The sequence below is a fragment of the Acartia tonsa genome, chromosome 8 (assembly GCF_053477335.1).
Source record: "Acartia tonsa isolate MP-2025a chromosome 8, ASM5347733v1, whole genome shotgun sequence".
Lineage (NCBI taxonomy): Eukaryota > Metazoa > Arthropoda > Copepoda > Calanoida > Acartiidae > Acartia > Acartia tonsa.
Window position 1 is genome coordinate 44970030 of NC_137267.1, and position 22469 is coordinate 44992498.

General features: G+C 31.9%; 2 protein-coding genes and 1 long non-coding RNA gene across 3 annotated transcripts; 2 read left to right on the top strand and 1 right to left on the bottom strand.

Annotated features, from left to right (window-relative positions):
- On the bottom strand, positions 1-667 carry LOC145325620 (histone H1-like). The gene has a single exon (XM_080168583.1). It carries the CDS (start codon positions 647-649, stop codon positions 83-85), a length of 567 nt encoding a protein of 188 aa, XP_080024709.1. The 5' UTR covers positions 650-667; the 3' UTR covers positions 1-82.
- Positions 668-2603: 1936 nt separating this feature from the next.
- Positions 2604-3010, top strand: LOC145325621 (histone H4-like). The gene has a single exon (XM_080168584.1). The coding sequence runs from the start codon at positions 2629-2631 to the stop codon at positions 2938-2940; it is 312 nt and encodes a 103-aa protein (XP_080024710.1). The 5' UTR covers positions 2604-2628; the 3' UTR covers positions 2941-3010.
- A 16144-nt stretch (positions 3011-19154) lies between these two features.
- LOC145325622 (uncharacterized) lies at positions 19155-22164 on the top strand. Its single transcript, XR_013881532.1, has 3 exons — positions 19155-19412; positions 21345-21490; positions 21970-22164. It is a non-coding gene; the product is annotated as an uncharacterized LOC145325622 (long non-coding RNA).
- Positions 22165-22469: the final 305 nt, after the last annotated feature.

A 22469-nucleotide genomic window follows, 5' to 3' on the forward strand; every position in this document is an offset into this window, starting at 1 on the left:
TATTTTTTAAAATATATTTAATGAAACAAACAATAACAATATATATAAATCTATAGTGTAAATTTACAACATAAAATATTATCTATTTTTTGGTAGCAGTCTTCTTGACTGTTGGCTTTTTGACAACTGGTTTCTTTGTTGCAGTTTTCTTATCAGCTGGCTTTTTAGCAGATGTTACCTTCTTTTTGTCTGTTGTTTTCTTGGCAGTTGTTGACTTTTTAACTGGTTTTTTAGCTGCTGGTTTCTTTTTGTCAGTTGCTTTCTTGGCAGCAGGCTTCTTAGCTGCTGGCTTTTTGGCAGCTGGTTTCTTAGCTTTTGGTTTCTTGACCTCCTTGGCCTTATCTCCAAGTTTATAGCTTCCAGCTCCTTTACCTGAGGATTTGGCCATTTTTAGTGTTCCACCAGTTACACCACGTTTCAGCGCCATTTTTAAATGTAAACCAGCTTTATCTGCTGTAACTTTATAGTTGGCACAAATATATTTGAGAATAGCCTGTCTAGAGCTACCTGTTCTGTCCTTTAAAGCTTTCAGGGCTCCAGCAATCATGTCAGCAAAGGGTGGATGGACGGCTGGAACCTTTGGCTTCTTAGCAGCGGCGGTCTTGGCGACCTTTTTGGCAGGAGATACAGTGGTAGCAGTGTCAATCATTTTAATAGTGTTGTTTTACTGTTGGTTTTCAAATAATTGATACTTGAGAGGTATTGTTTAGATTATTTAAACTTTAGAGAGAACCCAAGAGAAGATAGAATACTCACAAGTTGCCGTCATATCAAGCAAGGAAAGGTGTTTTATTTGGTATGATAGCTGGAGAAAGGGATGGCCTAATCCTTACTCTCCAGGTGTATGTTAGCCCCGCCCACAACCATTGATTTACTCCGCCTATTTTACAATAGCATTAGAAAAGAGCAAATAAAGGAGAATATTATTTAGGTATTTTGATCAATATTCAATTATAACATATAGTTACTTAACTAGTCTTGATTTTTTACAAGCTATTTTGTTAAATATGAATTTATTGGTAGAGTGAACTCAGCTTACTTTTATTTTTGTCAGGAAGGTAATGGCCTAAACTAATTATTATGCGCAATTAGAACTTCTAAGAAAAAAAAAGGCAATCTAATTGTTAGTCGTATGCAATAGCTGAGATGGTTATCGCCTGAGAACCAATTAAAGGTTATGCTATAGGTCTTACCCGATTTAAACCATATCTTTAAATTTTAACCTGTTATTGTTTCAAAAGTGAACCAATTCTATATTTATTTCATAGAAATAATGTTTTAATAATAAAGGTACTAAGAAAGAGAAGTAATGTCTGATTGAGCCAATAGGAGAATCGCATCGGTACATACCTTTAATTTCATTGGTTGAAATTGTGTACACATTTTGTTACGAACCCATGTTTTTTTTCATTTCATACATATATAAAAGTCAGCTGTAAACAGTATATTTTCTTAGTAGAAAGCTTTGCGGAATCAGAATTAATTGCCCAAAAATTTCGTCTTAAATTTGAAAGCTTCAAACAGAGGTGGATTCTTTTAAAAAGTTAGGCTGGCTACTCGCTGGTGAGACAAAATTATTTTTGTGAAAAATGCTCCAAAATCGAATAAAAAAATTTACAAAAATTAAATAAAATCTTAAAAGGGTTATTGACATATGATTTTGTTTAATTTTTGTAGATTTTTAATGTGCTTTTGGATGATTTTTCACAAAAATAATTTTGCCTCACTATCGAGTAGCGTGTCTATCATTTTTTAAGAATCCACATCAGCTTGAGTCGAAAGTAAACAATACTTTTGTCTGCTAGAAATGTTCCTTCTTAGATTGGACGAAAAAAGGGTTCAGAATATGCTTCTATTCTTATATTTCTATTGTTTTAATAGTATGACAATATCTGACTAGAGACGTTAAAACTAGTACTTAATGCTGGGGGAAAAAATTCTAGGGGTAATTTTTCTAATGGCGATTTCTCTTTGGAGAATGGTTTAAATAGTTAAAAATTGACCCAGGATTTTTATTATAAAGAAGCTACAGTGTAACGGAAAACCATTTAGGTTCAGCGGTTAGCAAGATCCTTCAGTACACAAAGTAGATAGACATACATCCTTATACTTTTGTATAAGGATTATCTATTACACAACTCGTTTTATCCATCTGTTCTGACATTTAGCTATGAAGGCGATAAAAAGATTTTTGATGATTTATTTTTAACATTTGAATGAGCGTCTATTTTATATCATAATTAGGACTGTCCATTTTGATCTCTTTCATTATTATTCATATTTTGGAAAAATTACTTAATATGCCTCTGAATTACTTATTATTATTATTCTCTAAAGAATTAAATAAATACCTTTTTGTCATAATATCAGTCTGGATGTTAATATTTTTTACATGCCTTTTTCAGTCACCTTAGTCTTAGATTAATATTGACCACCCCGCCCTTACTATGTCCAATGTCCATCTTAATCCAAAGTTAATCTATCTTTGATAAATTCCGACTCCACCCACCAAACAAATTTAGCCAATAGTAAATCCAGGTGAATATATGACCTTGGTATAAATACTGTGTAAACCAAATCTTAATCATCAGTTGTTGAACTGTTTCCAATCAACCAACACCAATCATCATGACTGGAAGAGGCAAAGGCGGTAAAGGACTCGGCAAGGGAGGTGCGAAGCGCCACAGAAAAGTATTAAGAGACAACATCCAGGGTATTACCAAGCCTGCCATCAGACGTTTAGCTCGTCGTGGTGGAGTGAAGCGTATCTCTGGACTTATCTACGAGGAGACCCGTGGGGTTCTCAAGGTTTTCCTTGAGAATGTGATCAGAGATGCTGTGACCTACACTGAACACGCCAAGAGGAAGACTGTCACTGCTATGGATGTTGTCTATGCTCTCAAGAGACAAGGAAAAACCCTGTATGGATTTGGAGGATAATCTAGTGGCTTAGACCTCATCAACGGTCCTTTAAAGGACCACAAAATATGTAATTTGAGATTCAATTTAAAAAGAAATAGTAAAAATTTAATAAGTTAATCATCTCTATTATCAAGTCCTAAAAATGCAAGTATGATCTTAAACATTATTCTATATTTAGGTATATTTTCAGCATATTTACCTACAATATTGTTTAGTCTTATACATTTATATGCATATTCAGTTCTAACAATTGTAAATGTTCGTTTATCCTACCGTTTTCAGAGCTTCGCTATTTTGGATGCTGTCAGTGTAAAATATTTTATAATAAATTAACATGGAATGACAACTTAAAATAGTAAAAACTTTTTTATATAAAGTAACACACATAAATTATTTAAATAACCTAATATAATATAATAGTTGTTGAATATATATTCTATTGAAAACTGACTTAAAGTGCATTTAATAATATTAAAGATTCCTACACGACCTACACCAACAACAGAACTTGAGAGAAAATTATAAAACTCATCTTTCTTATTCACTTCACACAAATATGAAAATAGGGTGTTCTTCTAAACTGCACAAAAAAATGAAAATTAAAATAGTGTATATACATCCTTTCATTAGAAAAAAATTCTTTGTATCTTAATGTACATTTACAGGTTACTATTATATGGTAGAAATAGGGAATTAATGCAGGGTCCGATTTTGTACAGTATTTATTTTTGTACATATAAGTTTTCTTGAGTTATATATATTTTTTTGATTAGCTATAACCTGTAATGTAAAGATATTCTTAATAGTTATTTATCGCATCGTAATATAGACAGCTTTCCATGGATAATAAAATGAAAAATTATTTAATTAAAACCAGTTTGTTAGCCCCTATGAGCTAAGAACCGGTTCTGATCGGTGTTGAAGCCATACTGGAAACCGAAGTATTAATTAAATAATTTCTGTTGCAGTTTTTATGTTGTTATTTGCACTTATGAATCTTATTGTTCTACTGAGGGTCTGTCATTTGATAAATAGATTTTAACTTTATTTTCATAAATTATGGAAGAAAAATAGTTTATCTGCAATTGCCATTTCAATGTTCCATATACAGATTTAAGTTGATCAAATAAAGGTCTTCCGATATATCAAACAGTGATGCTGTGAGTATTGGTTTAAAAAAAATGACGTAACAAAAAAATTAGCCAATGAGAGTCCACTACGCATGCCGCCATTGGTCAATAACGGCCTCTCATTGGCTAATTTTTTTTGTTACGTCATTTTTTTTAAACCAATACTCACAGCATCTCAAACAGTTGCTGATTAAAAGATATTTTTTAGGAATGGCAACATCCATAAGTAGCTGAGCTGTAAATGGTATAAAATAAGAAAAACATGCAATTGGTAAGAAATAGTGAGTTTAAGATTAAATGCTTTACAAAAAACCAAAACATCTATCTTTAATAGCTGCTAAAACAAGAACAAAATATCCATCTTCAACACAGCAATATAGATATAGAAAAATTTTAGTGCTCAGTGGTCATTATGATTCTTCACATAAAGTGTCAGCAGTTTTTCTTTGATAGGTGCTAGGAAAAATTAAAAATGTGCTTTCCAGAGCAGTAAATTTCCAAAAACTTTTGCTGTGTATCTTGAATACCACCCTAGAAAATAATGTCCCCCTCCCTGAAAACAAAAACGTTTCAGAAAGACATACAGAATAAACATTTGGAATTATAGAAAAGCTTCGCTAATAAAAAAAATACAGAGATCGACAAACGGACAAAGTGAATTATAATATAGTAGATTCGTTGCCAAAAATAAAGAAATGGCCTAATGATTAAATTTGATATATTAGTTTATTAGAAACCAATATATTGATATTTTTGTTTGTTTTATTGTAAAAACATTAATCAAGAATGGAATTGGGGGAATGGATGTAGAATATACGTGGATATTTTGACAGGGGAAAAACTGTCGTCAACTAAAGGTTAATAACATGAATTTCGTTTATTGGTCATTTTGTTTATCCAGTAGGAGTGGAGGGGATGTGGGGGGGGGGTGGGTATTGTTTTTTACGCCCGCAGCGTGTTTCAATTTATTAGAGAATACAAAAATCTGGTGCTAGATCCAAGTAATAATAAATCCATTATTGAGGGTTATTTGAAAAGGGCCTGGGTAAAAAGGATATGAGTGAATTCATATACACGCAAGAGAAATGCACTTTTTAGTCACAGCAAACCTAAAAATATCCAAGATAAACATGCAAGCCTAAAGCTCGAGAACTCCTGAGGTAATTGCCTCAAGCCAATGAGGGGTTGGAAGCAATAAACCCCGTGCACGCCATTAAATGCATAGGCTAACAGAATATCAAGTTTAGTTAAGGAAGCTGCAGGTATCTCTGAAATTTTGTCCTCCTATCAATTTTGTTCTTTAATTTTCATGACTTTAATTACGCAATGAAACACCCAACCCTTTTTAGAAAATAAATATGAAAATATGAGGGAAATGAGGCATGTAATACAGATTAGGTTGACCTATATTTGTATAGTAATTCTTTACATCTTTATTTAAAAGAAACAGGATGTCTATCTGAATGTATGTCTGTTTGTACTGAAGAATCTGGCTTTCCGAAGAACCAATATGGTTTTACAATGCAGCTTCCTGTGAAAGTTTATAAATAATTTGGGGGGAGGTTTTCAATACAAAAAATAGGCCAAAAAGGTTGCTGTTTGAACTATCCTTCAAAATATTAAATAAAATAAATTCTGTTTGATGCCACCATTGTATAAACATTGCAATTTAGGGACAACTATCAATCTATTGACATCTTTTCCCTCCCAGTCATTTTCTATATGTATTCGACCCATGTACTTTTTAACTATCTTAACTTTATGGTGGAGTGGTGTGGTTCAGCTGCAATACGCCAGACAAATCTGCCGACCTTCGCAACTAATAACTACCCAATTTTTTAACCTACTCAACAAAAATCAGTTAGATTGGCCATTTTTTTCTCGGTTATGTTAACTTTTTGATTTGCATGGTAGAATCATTATCTTTTTACATTAGATGATTGATAAAATAAAACTTAATTTTTAATGTGGGAAGAATTTTTGTCCGAAGTTTAAGATCTTAGTAACTTCTGAACCGATAGGGTTCTCTATTTTAAAAAAGCTACCTATGATGGTTAGGCAATTTCATTCAGATTTAAGTCATGTGGTGATTTTAAGCTTTTTTCGAATACATAGCCCCTTAGATGGTAGGGGCAAATCCGCCTAATTAATTTGATATGAGAAACAGTAGTATTATTGAATTCATTTTTATAAACCTAAAAAAAATACTTATTTCTTTAGAATGGTTTTTAAATTCTGTGAATTTTTTGTCTATGATTTTATTCAAGAGTCAAGATGCGCTACTGGTTCCACTGAGAAAGAATGGGGTGGGGAAGGGCGCTTAGCTACTATGTGCGTGCGTAAGTGCTTGTGTGCGTATGTGCGTGAGAGGGTGTGTGTTTGTATGTGCGTATATGTGTGTGTGTGTTGATTTATGTGTGTAGAAGCTCGCTACCACAAAACACGAAGCGCGTTGAATATTTTTATAACGACGTTATCCTGGATGTTTCAATTCTATCTAATGTTTATAAAAAGTTTTCCTATTAAGAATTAAAATAACTTCCACAATCATAAATTGTTAAACATATTTCAAAATAGTTAAATCTAGTAAACAATTATAAATCAACCAGAAAAAAATTCTAAAAATTTTCGTTTATTCCCCGGCGGGGTTATTTCTACGGCGACGCAGGGCGTCAAAAAGGCCCTGAGAAGGTGAAGTTCCTAATCTTTTTTAAAAATAATGATATAACAATTTGATTTTAAGCTGAAGAAGCTTTGTATTGTGGTACGAAACAAAAATATGAGGGTCTTTAGGACTTGTAATGGATAGAAAGATACATGGGGGCATATGAGTAGCGTCAAAAAAGCATGCGTAAACCCATTTTTAATCAATTTCCCACCCAGGGCGCGGGGGCCGGGGGCGTACACAGGAAGTGCTTGGGGGGAGGGTTAACAACAGGGATTGTTCCGGTGTGTGTGTGTGTGTGTGTGTGTCAGGGGGGGGGGATTTGTTGGTAGTATCAAAGTCCTGCTTTAAGGATATACAGAAGGATAAATATTTTATGTCTTTCTTTGCAGTGACGTAATCAAATGGTTTAAACTAAAAAAATAAATAAAATAGTGAAAAAAGTTATATTTTCTGTGATTTTATAACGTTATTTTTAATAATCTATTCCTTTTCTTGGTTGTCAATGCTTAAAAAATTGAAATATTTACTTATATAACATTAAATATTTTGGTTATATAAGATTTTTAACTCTTGTAAATAAGTAGCACAACATTAACAAATTACATTTCTATAAACTGTTCAAAAGTAAGATTTAAGAAATATGAAAATAGTATACTCAGAAATTTATATTTTGAAGTTAGAAAATGGAATGCAAATGAACTAAAAAGTTGTACTAATTTAACAAAATATACGGCCAGACGGTTGTATGATCTTTAGATAAAAAGTAGCTGCGCTACTAGAGAGAGGAGTAAAATTTTTTATTATAAATTTTGTGTATTACATATTTTTTCGTCAGTTTGCAATCGTTGTGTGTAATGAATGTACTATGGTGTTTAAAAGTTTAGATTTCTTTCACTGGAGCCATACTGTAAAATTGTGTATCGTATCGTTTTACAGACAACTTTCCATGCAAAAATATAGTACGAATCACATAATTAATTCCTGTTTTGTTAGCCTGGGACTTTTATATTTATCTCGAAAAAATGACACTTATTATTTTACTGGTCTCCAAAGTTTTCTAAATACGTTTTCCATCACTTGGCTTTAAAACTTTGGGTACTTATATTACATCTTATACAAACTTGTAGTGCCTTTTTCCATTAACAATTGGAGTAGTATATAAATTTATCTTCCAATGTCTTATCCCTTGAGATCCATGAATGAAAAAATAAACTATTTCCAGAATAGTTATTTTAAAAAAAAAACACTATATTCAGCAAATTAATATATTATTACTTGGATCCTACACCAGATAATACTAGTACTCTAATGAAATGAAACTCGTAGCTGGCTTAAATAACTATATAACACATCCACCACCCTTTCCCCACACTCTCTCCTCCTTCTGGATGAACGAACTGACCAATAATTGATGTCCATGTTAGCAACCTAAATTGACGACAATTTTTCCCATGTCATAATATTCTATAACCATAAATCTACATACCTTTTATCCTGTAAAGCTAATCTTTGTATGAAGACAAATAAAAGTTTAATTTCTCAACAGGAGAACTCAACTCAATGTGAGCAAAGGAAATGTTTTTAGAAAAAAAATTTTTAGAAGACAGACTTTAATCGATTAAGAATTTTATGCTAAAAAGTAAAACTAAGTATTTATATCTATTAGATGTGACTATATCCTATACACTAGCGGTTACGCCCCCTAGAGGCCTCTAGTGGCACTTTAAATGTTTGGTTTAAAAAAAAATAATACTATACCTTCGAAGGAGTCTCTATCAATATTCTACGATACTTTGCAATGTTACGTAGGAGTCTATTCGAGAGAAAAAAAATTTCGATTTATTGTGATTTCTCTTGGGAAGGTGGTGGTACCCTCCCCCAAAATAGTAAAAACCTTCCCGGGAACTATGAGAAGGTACCCTGTTAAGGAGAACCCGATATGTTTAGCGGTTAGCGAGATCCTTCGGTACAGACACACAGACACACAAACACACAGACATCCTGTTACTTTAGTATAAGGATTTGTATGCCTATCTACACATATTTTAATTATTCAGATTCTTTATCTTAAATATAAAAGTAACAGGGGTTATGTCTGTCTGTACTGAAGGTTCTCGCTAAACGCTGAACCGATACGGTCCAGAATTACAGTGTAGCTTCTCATAGGTCCTGGGAAGGTTTATAGCTATCTAGGGGGATAGTATCACCAACCCCAAAATTTTTGTTTTCCTCTAAAAAGATGGGGGGGGGGGGTAAATTTAACCCCCACCAAATCACGTGCTTCTAGAAGTCTTTAGGGGCGTTGCCGCTACTTTTAATTAAAGCAATAGTATCTGTGGTGTTTAAAGTAAAGAAATTTAAAGCTATGTACTATGTGCTATTATTTACCTCTCACGCTCTTATCAACTCTAATCAAAAATGTTTCCCTTGCATAAAAAATTCAATATATTATGTACTCTTCTTGAGCACTAGTAAAGAAAAAAAAGTTTTGTTTGCCTAAAAACTTTGCTAAAAAATAACACAGTTAATTGGAGAAAAATATAGGTTTTTCATTAACTTCTGAAATAGCAAAATTTAGTTTAAAATGACCTTTCTAAAGGCCATTGAATATGATTTTGATTTAAGCAATATAATTATAAATGTAAAAAAATGAAAATAGATATTTTGATATTGAATTTTTCTTCTTTTGTGCTAAAGGGTGTGCAGAAAAAAGGTATGCATACTGTTAGAACAACTATGAATTCTACTTTTAGGAAATATAAGAACAGTTCCTATGCTACGTATAGTTAGGGAGCTACATGGTAAAATGTTCCAAATGACTTAAAACTTGACTTGCAAGTATATAACTAAAAATTAGAGAAAAGATTGTGCAAAAAGAGATGCGTACAATTTTAAATTTCAAATTGCACAGGATGTGTTAATAGTATAAAAATGTTACGCATACCATTAGAATCGCTATGAACTGTATTTTTTGGAAATATAAGAATGGTTCCTGTGCTACAAACAATCTAGGGGCTAGGTGGTAAAATGTCCCAAAACTTACTCGCAAGTCAAGTTTAAGACAGATGGTACATTTTAACACGTAGCTCCTAAACTATATGTATCACACGAATCGCTTTTATATTTCCTAAAAGTAGACTTAATAGCGGTTCTATCAGTTTGTGTACCTTTTTAAAAATCTACTCATTATTTTGCACACCCTTTATGATAAGTTACCAAATTGATTTAACCCAGACCCTTGTTCAATTCCCATTCAACTGTCTTAGCAAGTAACCCATGTATTTTTAAGTAAGTGAATATAAATTATACTCGTACCGAAAGTTTATTAATTACGTTATCTTATTTGTTTTGAATAAACATTTTGTTTTTACTATAAACTTTGATTAATTGGTCCCAGAATAGTAGAAAATTTGCTGTCAGTTCTAATGTACAGAATGGGTAATTTTGTTTATTATCATTGAGCCTGTATATCGATTTATCGTTAATTGTCTTATCCCTTTAGATCCTGATATTTTTTGGGACCATCCAATAAACCTACATTTTGTTTGAGGCCAAGTGTGATGTTGCACTTCTAGAATCAGGATTGACATTTTTGAGAAACTTTTTAACAAGGAAATTTTTCAGCCTAGTTTTACCTATTTTGCAGCCTTCGGGCACAAACTAAGATATGTGTTTTCGAACAGTGACATGCGGTTGTGGAGGGAGGGGGGGGGGGTGGGGAATGTATGAGTATTTTAACACCCCCATTAAAATTACATTGGGAAGGACTGCAATCCCCAGAATGTCAATTGAAATCATGCTGATTTTTAAAAACTTTTTTTTGACAAGAACTTTTGTATAATTATCCTATTTATCTGATTTTTCAAATAAGGATTCCCAGGACAACAAGGTACAATATTATAAACGAGGCATCTCTACAATAAAAGCCTAAAATTAAAAGTATGACTTTTTACCGTATCCTATATTTAATCAATTTGCACAAATTTATGTAAATTTTTGTGTAGACTTATAAATTAATGTTCTTCTCATCAAGTTCTGTCACTCTGTCATAGTTTTGTTCGTTTGTACTTCCTTCGCTTTTATGGATGTTGTCATCCTTCTTTATCTAATGAATACAAAACCATGTCTGTGGGTATTTGATGTGTAAGTGTAGTTTAAAACTGCTGAATTATCAAAAAGCTGTCGCTTCAGGAAAAGATAGATAATTAAGTATTTATAGAAAAAAGTTTTAGAATAACGAATATTATTTTACAAAAAGCACTTATAGTTTTTCGAGTTTTTCGTCTTAGATTAGTTATTCATCGCATCATTTTATAGGCAGCTTTCCGTTTATATTAAAATGAAAAATTAAACATTAAAACCAGTTTTGTTTGCCCCGAAAGATAGCGCTAACAAAACTAGTATTGATCTTATGATTTTTTATTTTAATATTCGTGAAAAATTGTCTATAATTCGATCCAACGATTATGAATCGGGTTCGAAGCCATACTTGAAAAGTTTTTATTTGCCTGTCTGTATTTTCCAGAGTAGAATGCATGGATTTGTCTACTATGCAAATTTTCAATTGGTTTTCAGTGACGAAGTCAAATACTCCAGAATTAATTACTGCTTTGTAATCGAAATTGATACAAACATTTGAAACAAAATTGTAAATTGTCATTGACTTGACTTTGTTATTTATTTATTATAAGGCTTAATAGTCTATATTTAACATCTATTCAAGTAATAACAGAGCTTTGCAGACGCGGAGCCGATTGATTTTAATGTCTGCTGCATACTAGAGATAATAAAAATTCAAGAATACTAATTGAAGACGAATGTTGTCTGATATTTGGATATTCCATGGATAAATTTTTGTTGTCAATTTGGGTTGCTAATATAGTCATCAGATATTGGTCAATCATTTCTCCATGGTGGTTGCTTAGAATGATATCGTGCCCGGACGAATCCGGCAGAATAGGTAAAAGTCGGCTGATGGTAATTAACTGCGGCTGCCGAGCCCTGGAAAAAAATATTTGAATAGATAGATAAGCTACTGTTTTATTTACTTTATTATATCATCTTTATTTATATTTGAATAAATTCCTATAATATTTTAATATTTTGCAAGAAAGTTGACCTAATTTTTTTATTCATGTATATTTAGCTTTGGATTAACTTTTATCATTTTGTGTTTGTAAGTAGCATAGCATAGCTACTCTTTAATTAGGAAATGACTATGTAATTAATTCTTAGCTAGTTATGTAAAGCGTGGCTTTTCTATAATTAGGACCTTTACGCCCGAACGTAACTTATAGGTCTTAACGTTTATCTAGGCATGTTAAAATTTTATTATTGATTTCAAACTTTGCATACTAATTCCTCTTACAGTTAGGTACAACTCTATAATCGTTACCAGAAAGTCCGTACGTCCATGTTAAATTTTAACTGTTTTGACAATAATTTGATTTGTGATATAATTATCCTACTTATTGGTTTTTTGGAACAATGATTCATAGGACAACAAGGTACGAATAATACAATATTATATGCAAAACACATAAATGACGTTGTCACCCATGTTATACTGGATTAAAATTATTAAATGCTTTGTTTTATAGACAAAATTTTCTTCTATCTCTTTATTGGTCCGCCTATTTCGGACATAATTGTTGTCGATTGTTTTAATTTTAGAACCCTTGTCAATTTTATTTTCATACCAAAAACAAATATATTAGTACTATATATTTTGGTAAATTCAATTCTGGTTTTAAAGGTTGATTCGTGCAGTCTCCTAACAAAACCCTGTGCACACCACTGTTTAAAAAACAGGGATCTAAAGTAATGAGACAATTATCGACACAGTGATATCAATGATAATACACAAAATTACCCCTTCAGTAGATTAAAATTATGGTTTAAACGTTTAAACCCTCAGTTTAATCAACCAATCAAAATTCACTGAAAATACCCAAAATTGTTAAGCCAACGAATAATAAACAAAACTCTGGGGAATAGTGTAATAAATAGCCCATTGTTCCCTGTCGCTCTGGTTAAAAAAAGCCTCGCAGTAATAGTACATAATCTTTTTTGTCTTTTCTTGTCTATATTAATTTAATTTTTTTTTTCTTCAAAAATAAGGGCATTCGAAAAAACAAATAAGTAATTATCCTCATAAAATGTACCAGCTATTAAAGGCTAAATCTCACACATAGAAGTATAGTTGATGTGATACATATATTCTTGCATTGTCTTTTTCCTGTGTATCCCTATACGCAAATTATATGAATTATAAATCAACAATGGATTCATTATTACTTGGACATTGCACCAGATTATAATGATATATAATAAAGTGAAACTTGTACTGGCTAAAATAACGATCCCCTCCCTCTACCCCCTTTACCTCATCCCCTCCCATCCCAATGGATAGACGAACTTACCAATAAATGAAGTGGGAAATAGCAACCTAAGTTGACAACAATTTTATGTCATAATATCCATGAATATTCTACATCCAATAAATCAACAAGCTGATGGACTTATATGGATGTGCTGAATTTTGATTTCCAAATGTGTACGCAGTTTCCGCGGTGTTTCCTCATCCTATCTCAATATTTACTACTAGCTAAAAAAGCTTCAAACTTCCAAAAAATCTTGAAAATTAAAGTTTTGAATGTAAAAATCATTTATTCGTTCAAAATTTTGAAAGTTTGGAAGATTGAAGCATTTTTAGTTAGAAGTAAATATTGAGATAGGATGAGGAAACACCGTGGAAACTGCGTACACATTTGGAAATTAAAATGTTATGAGTAATTATGAGTAATAAACATAGAATAATATTTCTATTAGAAAATAATCTTTGTTTACATAATAACATGGATAATATGTCCATTAATTAATTCTTTCTTAAAACTCACTTAAATAAAACTTAACCTTTGAAACTCCTCATTTTACCCCCCTCAAAAAAAGCTTGAACGGCCTTGATAAAACTATTCTTATTTTCAGTAAAGTAGTGATAAATAGAAACGCCAGGGAAATAAAAGTAAATAGTTTTTATAAGCTATTCTATTTTCTTTTTTCTATGATAATAAATCATAAAATCAACATGAATTACGAATTTAAAAATCAGGGGAAAAAGATAAATAAATATTCTAAAATAGTTTTAAATTTTCTATTGATAGGCTCTGGTTATAAAATAGTTATTTTTCGCATCGTATTATAGACAGCTTTTGCTCATTTAAATACAAATTATAAGATTAAACCCAGTTTTATTAGACCCGAGGGGGCGGGGGCTAACAAAACTAAAATTAATTTTATGATTTTAATTTTAATATTCGTGGATAATTGTCTGTAATACAACAATGCTTTACATAATTCTTCGGTATGGCAGTACTTTTATTTCTATTCACGTATCCGTGTAAAGTTATATGTAAATAAATAATTGAAAAATTCTTGTTCCCTGACCACTAAGTAATAAGGTCAGATAATCTATAAAATTAAACAATAAAGCAGGGAGGGAGGGAGGGAGGGGATACAGCTGTATATTACACTAGTCCCCAAAGTTTTATAATAACGTCTTCTTATTCGTTTGCTTAACAACTTTAGGGACTTCTATTGCATTTTGTTGGTTCATTAAGTTGAGTGATAAAAAGTATATTGGTAATTTACATATCACCATTGCATTGGGGATGTACATTGTAAATTAATTTATCGGCCATTGTCTTATCCCTTTAGATCCCTGCAATAAAGCCACAATCATACTTATCATATGATGAGGGGGAATATGGGAGGTCATTACACGTCTATCTCTAATTAAATAATAAATAAATATATGACAAACATTAAACTTATAAAATAGCAAAGCTCATAAGTTTCTTGTGTAAAATCGCAAAAAAACAGTCAGTCAGACAAAGTGAGTTATTGAGTAGATGTTTATTAGTCATCAGAATCTTCACGATAAAATTCAGGAATCCATCGGAAAAACCACATACTTCATTATAGAATACTAGCGGCTACTCCCATAGAGGCCTCTAGGGGCACTTGAGGAGGAGAGAGTCGAATTTAATAACCCAATTTGTTATTTTAGATTTTAAAAGGAAAAGTAGAAAAAAATTGGGAGGGGGCCGAAATCTTTTTTTGGGGGGTGGGGATTTTTCATTTTTTGGGGGGATTGGGGGTGTTCCAACACCCCAAGAAAATAATTATAAACCTTCCCGGGACCTATGAGAAGCTACCCTGTTAAGGAGAACCCGATCGGTTTAGCGGTTAGCGAGATCCTTCGGTACAGACACACAAACACACAAAATCACAAACACACAGACACACAGACATCCTATTACTTTAGTATAAGGATAGATAGACTAATGAAAATCTTAACACAAAATTTCAGCCATCTATTTGAAAAAGCAGTCAAGTAAATCAGATTTCTTCTTATTACTACGAACAGACCGATGTGCAGACAGACACAAACAATTTTAGAGTAGCTTCGTCACTGAAAAAGGGCTAGTACGTCGAATGGTATTGAAATTCTTCAATGAAAAATACGAAAAAAAATAAAAATAAAAACTCCGTGAGATAGATTGGGCCTTAAAGTATACAACGGTAAAAGATTTGGATGGGTATTAAATGAAATTAAAACATCTTTGCAAATAAAATAAAAAATATAAAGATTTATTCTGAATTAAAAGCTTCTTATCTTAATTAGAAGAGAAAGACCACCATGTAAGAAAATGATTTCATCAGTTGACCACAGATCCCCCCCCCCCCGCCATTCCCACCAAGTCAATCAACTCCTTTAAAGGGACCTATGACCCTGCAAAGCGACAACCCTGCGGGCCAGGAGAGCTTTTCTTAAACTAACTTACTCAAATAGAATTGAGTGCTTATTTTACCTTTTTTGGAGGTGTGATAGGATATACATTTAACTTTTAAATAAGTTGAATAAAGCTCCTCTATGATTTGAAACCATCCGTTAAAAATTCTAAAAGCCATTTTCTAAAAGCCATTATTTATTACTACTTTTTTTGTAAAATGTTATTGTTTTAAGATACTAGTAAATCGCAAATATTTTGGTTTGCACTTTAAATCACTTCAAACATTTACAAAATAAGTGGCCATTCTTTCAGTTAAGGATTAGAAGCTTATACTGCTCTAACTTGCCTATGCAAAATTAAGAAATGAATAAGTATATCAAAAAACTCATTAGTGTCTGGTATGAATGATTAAATGTTAGATCTCTCCAGTAGTCCTATGTATAATTATAAATTAACAATAAAATATTGAGTATTTAACAGCGGCTGCTCTCCTGGTATTTAGATAATTAACCCTTAACGGGGGGAGGGGGGAGGAGAGGGGGAAGGTGATGTTGAACGCCCCCCACCTTTCCGGATTTTTCTATCTCATTTTCTGTGTGTGAAAGATAGAGGGATATATAACTGAGAGACTTTTTAAGTATGGGTATGACACATAACTGAATGTAATACCCATATTATATACATCTAGCTATAATAGGAGCTGAGATAATGTGTAAGGGGGAGGGGGTCAACGCACCACCCTCCCCCCTCCAGACCGATAAAGGTGCGGCAAGAGGCCCGACCGTTAAGGGTTAAGAATAGCAAACTATAATAATGTGTAAAGCTTCCCAAAAATGGATTACTTAATCGGTTCAGGAGTTTGCAAGATCCTAACAGCCTATACTAGCGTTTCCGCCTCTAGGTGAATTCGCGGTGGGGGAAGGGGGGGGGGGTGAGGTGGAGGTTATCCCCATATTCCATTTAGTTTTAAAAAGAAAAAGTAAGAACAATTTTTTTGAGGGAAAGTGCATTTTTTCTTGAGACGATTTTTCTTGGGAGAGTGGTGGTACCTTTCCCCAATATAGTTATAAACCATTCCATGACCTATTAGAAGCTATATGGGAGAACCAAATTGGTTTTGCGGTTAGCAAGATCCTTAGGTACAACACACTCATAGCCATCCTGTTACTTTTAGGATTCATGTTTTGACTCTATAAGTCACTTTAACAAACTATTTATCTAAAAACCTGTTTGATAAATCCAACTGCATAGGAATGTTTTAGATAAGAGAACTTGTGCAAAATCTTATAATCAAATAGATGTACCTACATATATGTATACCATATATACATCTATTATAGGTTATATATTAAGGTAGATGTATAACTAAACTTTTCCTTTAAAAAAAGAAGATCTAATAATATACTTTCTAAAACAACCAATAGGAAAACAGTGGAAGAACAATCTTGTTAAATTATTAGTTGTGGACAGATTTTATTGAAAAGTGCAGTTATTTTTTCATTTCATTCGCATAATGAGTAAATTATAAACAATAAAATTTCTTGACAAAACATAATAGTAAACTAGATTTTTGAAAGTTTTATCGTCGAAAAATGTCGTCGGTTGTATTATAAAAATGGATCCTGTCTGCTAGGAATCCCTTTTTAAATTTGACCGATTAAGGTGCCAGATTGACCCTCTAGACCTTTTTTTTCAAATAGTTATCGTCCATTTTTTTATCGTCCATAACGCTTTAACTTACATGATAATTTTTTAGAAAATATAGGAGTCTAATAAATATATCCGCAGGATTAGAACCGGCTCTTAGCGATACTTGTATCATGTATAACCTCATATAACAAATATGTTTTCATGAATACTAAAATAAAAATCCTATTATTGATACCAAATTTGTTTGTCCGTTCCTTCCACCTCTCGGGGCTAACAAAACTGGTTTTGATCTTAAAATTTTTCATTGTTATGTCCGCGGAAAGCTGTCTAAACTAGGAAATGATAATTAACTATTCTACCTTAAATTAATATTCTTGTGTTATCTATTGTAAATCCAGAAGTCTTGTTATCACTGTAAGTGGAGAAATCAAAGTACCTTTCTCCCATCAAATCCCAGCCGGATTCTTAAACGAACTCTTGCTGGGTACAATCCTTAAAAAAAAGGTTATATTTGTAATCAAATTAATGAGTTGAAATACATATAGTTTGGTCTGTAATGAAGTTAAATGGGTGTAGAATATACATGGGTATTATGACAGGGAAAAAATTACCGTGAATTTAGGTTGCTAACATTAACATCATTTCGTTCATCGAGTAGGAGGGAAGGGGGCGGGGTAAAGAGGGAGAATGGAGGGATGTTATTTTAGCCATCTACAAATTAAATTTATTAGAGTACATGATAATCTGGTGTAAGATCCAAGTAATAATAAATCCATTTGAAGTATAAAGGAACAAGAATAGTTATATCCAAAGTTAGTTTAGCAACAAAAGGTGAAAGCATGTTTAATAAATGAAAAAAACAGGTTAGGTTAAGTTATTTTGGGTACTGTGGATCCCCGCAGGTTTTGTGGCTCCCACAGGGGTGAGGCATTAGAAAAAACTACCCTCCACCTTTATTTAATTGTATTTAAGAAATAATAAAGGGGTTTCATTGCTCAACAGGCCCATTTTATGGAAGCACCAGATTTGTGAATATGACATTTTCAAGCAACTTATATATTCTAGTTAGGTTGCCGTTTATATCAACGTTTACTTATTCGTTGGCTTAACAATTTTGAGATTTTTATGGAATTTTGATTACTTGGCTATTCAGTCAAGTTTCAAACGTTTCAACGTCTGTTTGTATTCTACAGATAGGGTAATTTTGTGTATCATCATTGTGTACATCAATTAATCGGCGATTGTCTTATCCCTGAGTTATATATTAAATGCACGAAAAAAGTGCAGAAATAAGTATGTACAAAATACATATACAAAACTTATATGTAATTTTTGTAATGAAATCTATCTAGAATATTAATCTGGAATAGGTTAAATATCTTCTTTTCATATGCATTTTTGCAAGTTAAAATTTTTAACATTCTTGTTTAGTCAAAAGGACATTAAACCATTTTCAGAAGCGAAGCATCAAAGGTTTAGGTTCGGTCCATCAGTACGCCTGTCTGTACCGTGTATATATTATTGTTCAATTGTTCTAGATTATTGTACTTAAAAGTCTATTTCAAATATAATAATTTTTTTAACAAAATCGACAACAATCATTAATATGATATGCAAGCTTATTTATTTCGTTTCTCTGGTGGTCTGATTTGTGGATCATCGCTTTTATGGATATTTTCATGTTTGTTTTATCTGCCGCACAGAGAGAAAGGGGACATTGGGCTGTTTATTACACTAGTCCCCAAAGTATTATAAAAACGTTTTCTTATTTGTTGGATTAACAACATTGGGGACGTTCATTAAATTTTCATTTGTTGGTTCATTTACAAACGTTTCAACCACTAATTGTAATCTACAGAAGAGGTAATTTGGAGTATCATCATTGGGAATGTACATCGATTTATCGCCATTGACTTAACCCTTTAGATCCCTGTCAGCTACATCATATGAATATTTATGTAAATCAATGCATTCTACATTTTCAGATAGGAATATTAAAAAGATGGAATTATAAAATGTTTTTCAGTCAGTCAGATAAAAACCCATACATCCCCTGAACAAAAAGTGATTTGTTATTAAATTAAAAGTGAAAATATTCAGTGTTTAAAACGATTCTAAAGTGAAATTCAAAAGATTGTAAACCCTTAATGAGTGCAATTAATGGTTTAGTGATTGTTCTTCCTGGCTCATCAGATTATTTATTTTATTTTGCATTCAGATACAAACTGATAATAAATTGATACCCAGGTACAGGGACAGGTTATCTCAATTTTAATTAGATTCTATTTAAAAACCAGAGAAAACACCCTTTATTTTTAATGTTTGAAAATGCCTATTTATAGTCCGCACAGAGCTTGGTATAGGCCATATCTAATCTTAACTTAAATAAAGAAAGGCACAAAAAAAAAGTTTTTATCTTCAAACAGTTTGTTTTATGTCCAGATGAATTTTAAGGGAAACCGCCGAATAATAGGGAAATAGCCTTTATTTGCCAGCTTTTAATATTTTTCTTATCGAAGCTTCTCTAAATAAGATGAATCCGCCAGTTTGTCTGCAATATTAAATTGGGGTGTGCAAGAATTATTTCTCCCTTATTACTGGCTGGACTTCTTTAGACATAATTGAACCTAACCAAACTGAATCAAACAGACGCAACACTAAAGTCCTCAGGGAGGAAGGAGACATTGGACATTGTTTAGTACACTAGTCCCCAAAGTTTTATAATAATTTTTTATTATGCGTTACCTCAGCAACTACGGGGATTGATTGTAATCTACAGAAGGTGTAATTTTGTGTATCATCATTGGGGATGTAGATCAGTTATCGGCCATTGTCTAATCCCTTTAGATCACTGACTATAACCTCCCCACGTTTTTAATTGAATCGATTATTATTTATTATCATTTATTTTTCCGAATCTACATTTATGTCTGTGATGTTATCGGAAAAGAGTTAGTTAATTGTAGAATGCCCTCAGGGCTAGAAAATAAGTCATTAAACCCTGGACACAATAAACTCACGGAAAAACGAACAGTCATATTTTAAAGAAGCGCAGCTATTCTATAATCAGGGTAAGTTTGTCATTAATCATTATGAGAAGTTTTTTAATTGTATTTTGGAACTGCCTATCGTTCTTTCTTAATTAGGAATATTGTTAATTTCTATTGCATTGCTAATAATGAATACAAAATAAGTTGAGGGATTTATTTCATTTATTATACAAGTGTTAGTTTGTAAAAATAAATAGATTGTTTATTGGACAGTTTCATTTTTTTAAAGTTTCCCTTTAACCTTTTTTTCTAATTTCACAAAAAAAAACTTATTTCTAGCCATACCAGAAAATCACCTTTTCATAACCTTACTTTATTTAAAAGAAGGATCACACATAGTATTAAAAGTTTTAAAATATCAGAGGATGGTTAACTTAAAATAATAATCATTATTTTTACTGTTTTAAAATGAAGTTTCCTATCCATGACTTCCTGAATGTAGGGGACACTGCAACTACCAGCGCGCAGTTACACGATAGAGAGAGAGGAGGAGAGGGAGAGAGAGAGATACAGATAGGGAGAGAGCATCTTACTTTACCCATATATCCAGATAATAAAAGGGCTGAGATGAAAACTTTTATCCTTCTATTACATAAAGTAGTAAGGTTTTTTTTATGTCTAAAGCTTAAGATTTCAATAACTGCTAAACTGATGAAAAAGCTTCACATAGGTTCCAGGATAGTTCTAAGCTATTTCAAATTTAGATTCAATCCTTGGGATGGTTTTAGGCTATTTTTCTCCTTTCTTCTTAGCCCTTTGAATACAGAGATCCTAGATAGTATGAGAGCAACCATTAGTCTTCTAAAATCATGATGTAAAAGAATTTTTTAGTTGAACATTTTTTTGTTAATCTTTCCGTTTGAAATCAACAGCGTTGATAAATTTAATAATATTTTTTTCAGGGAAGCTTCATAAAGTTCCATTAACTCTTAGAAAATCCAATGTCTTAAAATATTTCTGTGATGTGTTTAAGCATTATTTTCCTTTTTTTAAATCAAAACTAGGTGTAGCAAATTTTAACAAAATTTCCTTCCAAATTAAAATAAAATGATTGCTTTAGACTCTTTATTAGTATAGTTATGTAAACTATAAGACAATAAGATAACATGCCATCTCTATGATCTGATAGAGCAGCAAACACCGCAGCACCACTGTATGATTACGTCATGTATCATTGAGTAAGTAAAAAGTGTGAACAATGAACATTGATATGCACTGAAATGAGTTGATGCCCTGAATGACTAATATTTACTCAACTAATGTCAACACAACAAGGTTAGCTAGGCGACAACTTCATTAGTTTTTAAGAGCAAATTCTTTTTTTATAATTGAAACACAAATACCAATTACCCTCAAACCTTTTTTCCAACAAGCTTTTAATCTTCCTTCTTGATCTTTGTCCTTTATCTTAATGAAAACAATTTATAAATTAATAAAAATTATCATCTTTTGTGTTTCTTTAGGTCATATTAGTATACAAAAGACTTTTTTATTCAAAATTTTAAATAAGCACTGTCGAGGAAGAATTACAGGTGTTCCTCTCTAAAATTGGGGGATTTTGCCATTATTTTAATAAAGATAACTTTTTTTTGTGACAATTGATCAAAGTTCACACAATCAAAATGGTGTATAAATATACGTTTTGACAAAAATCGTGTTTGAAAAAAAATGTCTTTATTTTTCTAACAATCATTTTAATGTTATTGAGATAAAAATTACGAAAAATTTTGTGTATTAAAAAATGAAGTTGTCAGTCTGTTTGAAGCTTTGCGAATCAATTGGCATGGGATGAATAAACAGGAGGAGGCAAATTTATCAAAATTACAGGAGAACAAAATTCCTCAAAAGTAAAATTACACTTTTCATTAAATCCAACTTAAATATGAAATATTTAGCAGTTTTGACAATTCTTTGAATACTTTTATTAGTAATTTAAGGTAAACTAACTTTTAGGAGCTTCGTTACCATGTATCTTAATTTTATAGGTAGCTTTATAGGTTTATAGTGCTCTAGCAAAATGGGGATAGTTGTCACTGCTTTTGGCCTACCTATTCTATTGAGGTCAGGAAATACTTAAAAACCCCATATCTTTTCAAGAGGATTTCTTTACCCCCTTCCTTTCTCTTTCCCTTTACTATGAAGTCAACAGAATATGTAGGCCAAAAGCGGTGTCATCTATCCCCATTTTCCTAGGGCACTAAACACAGTTACAATTTTTAGTTTTAAGGAGCTATTTTTTGTGATGTAATTGGTT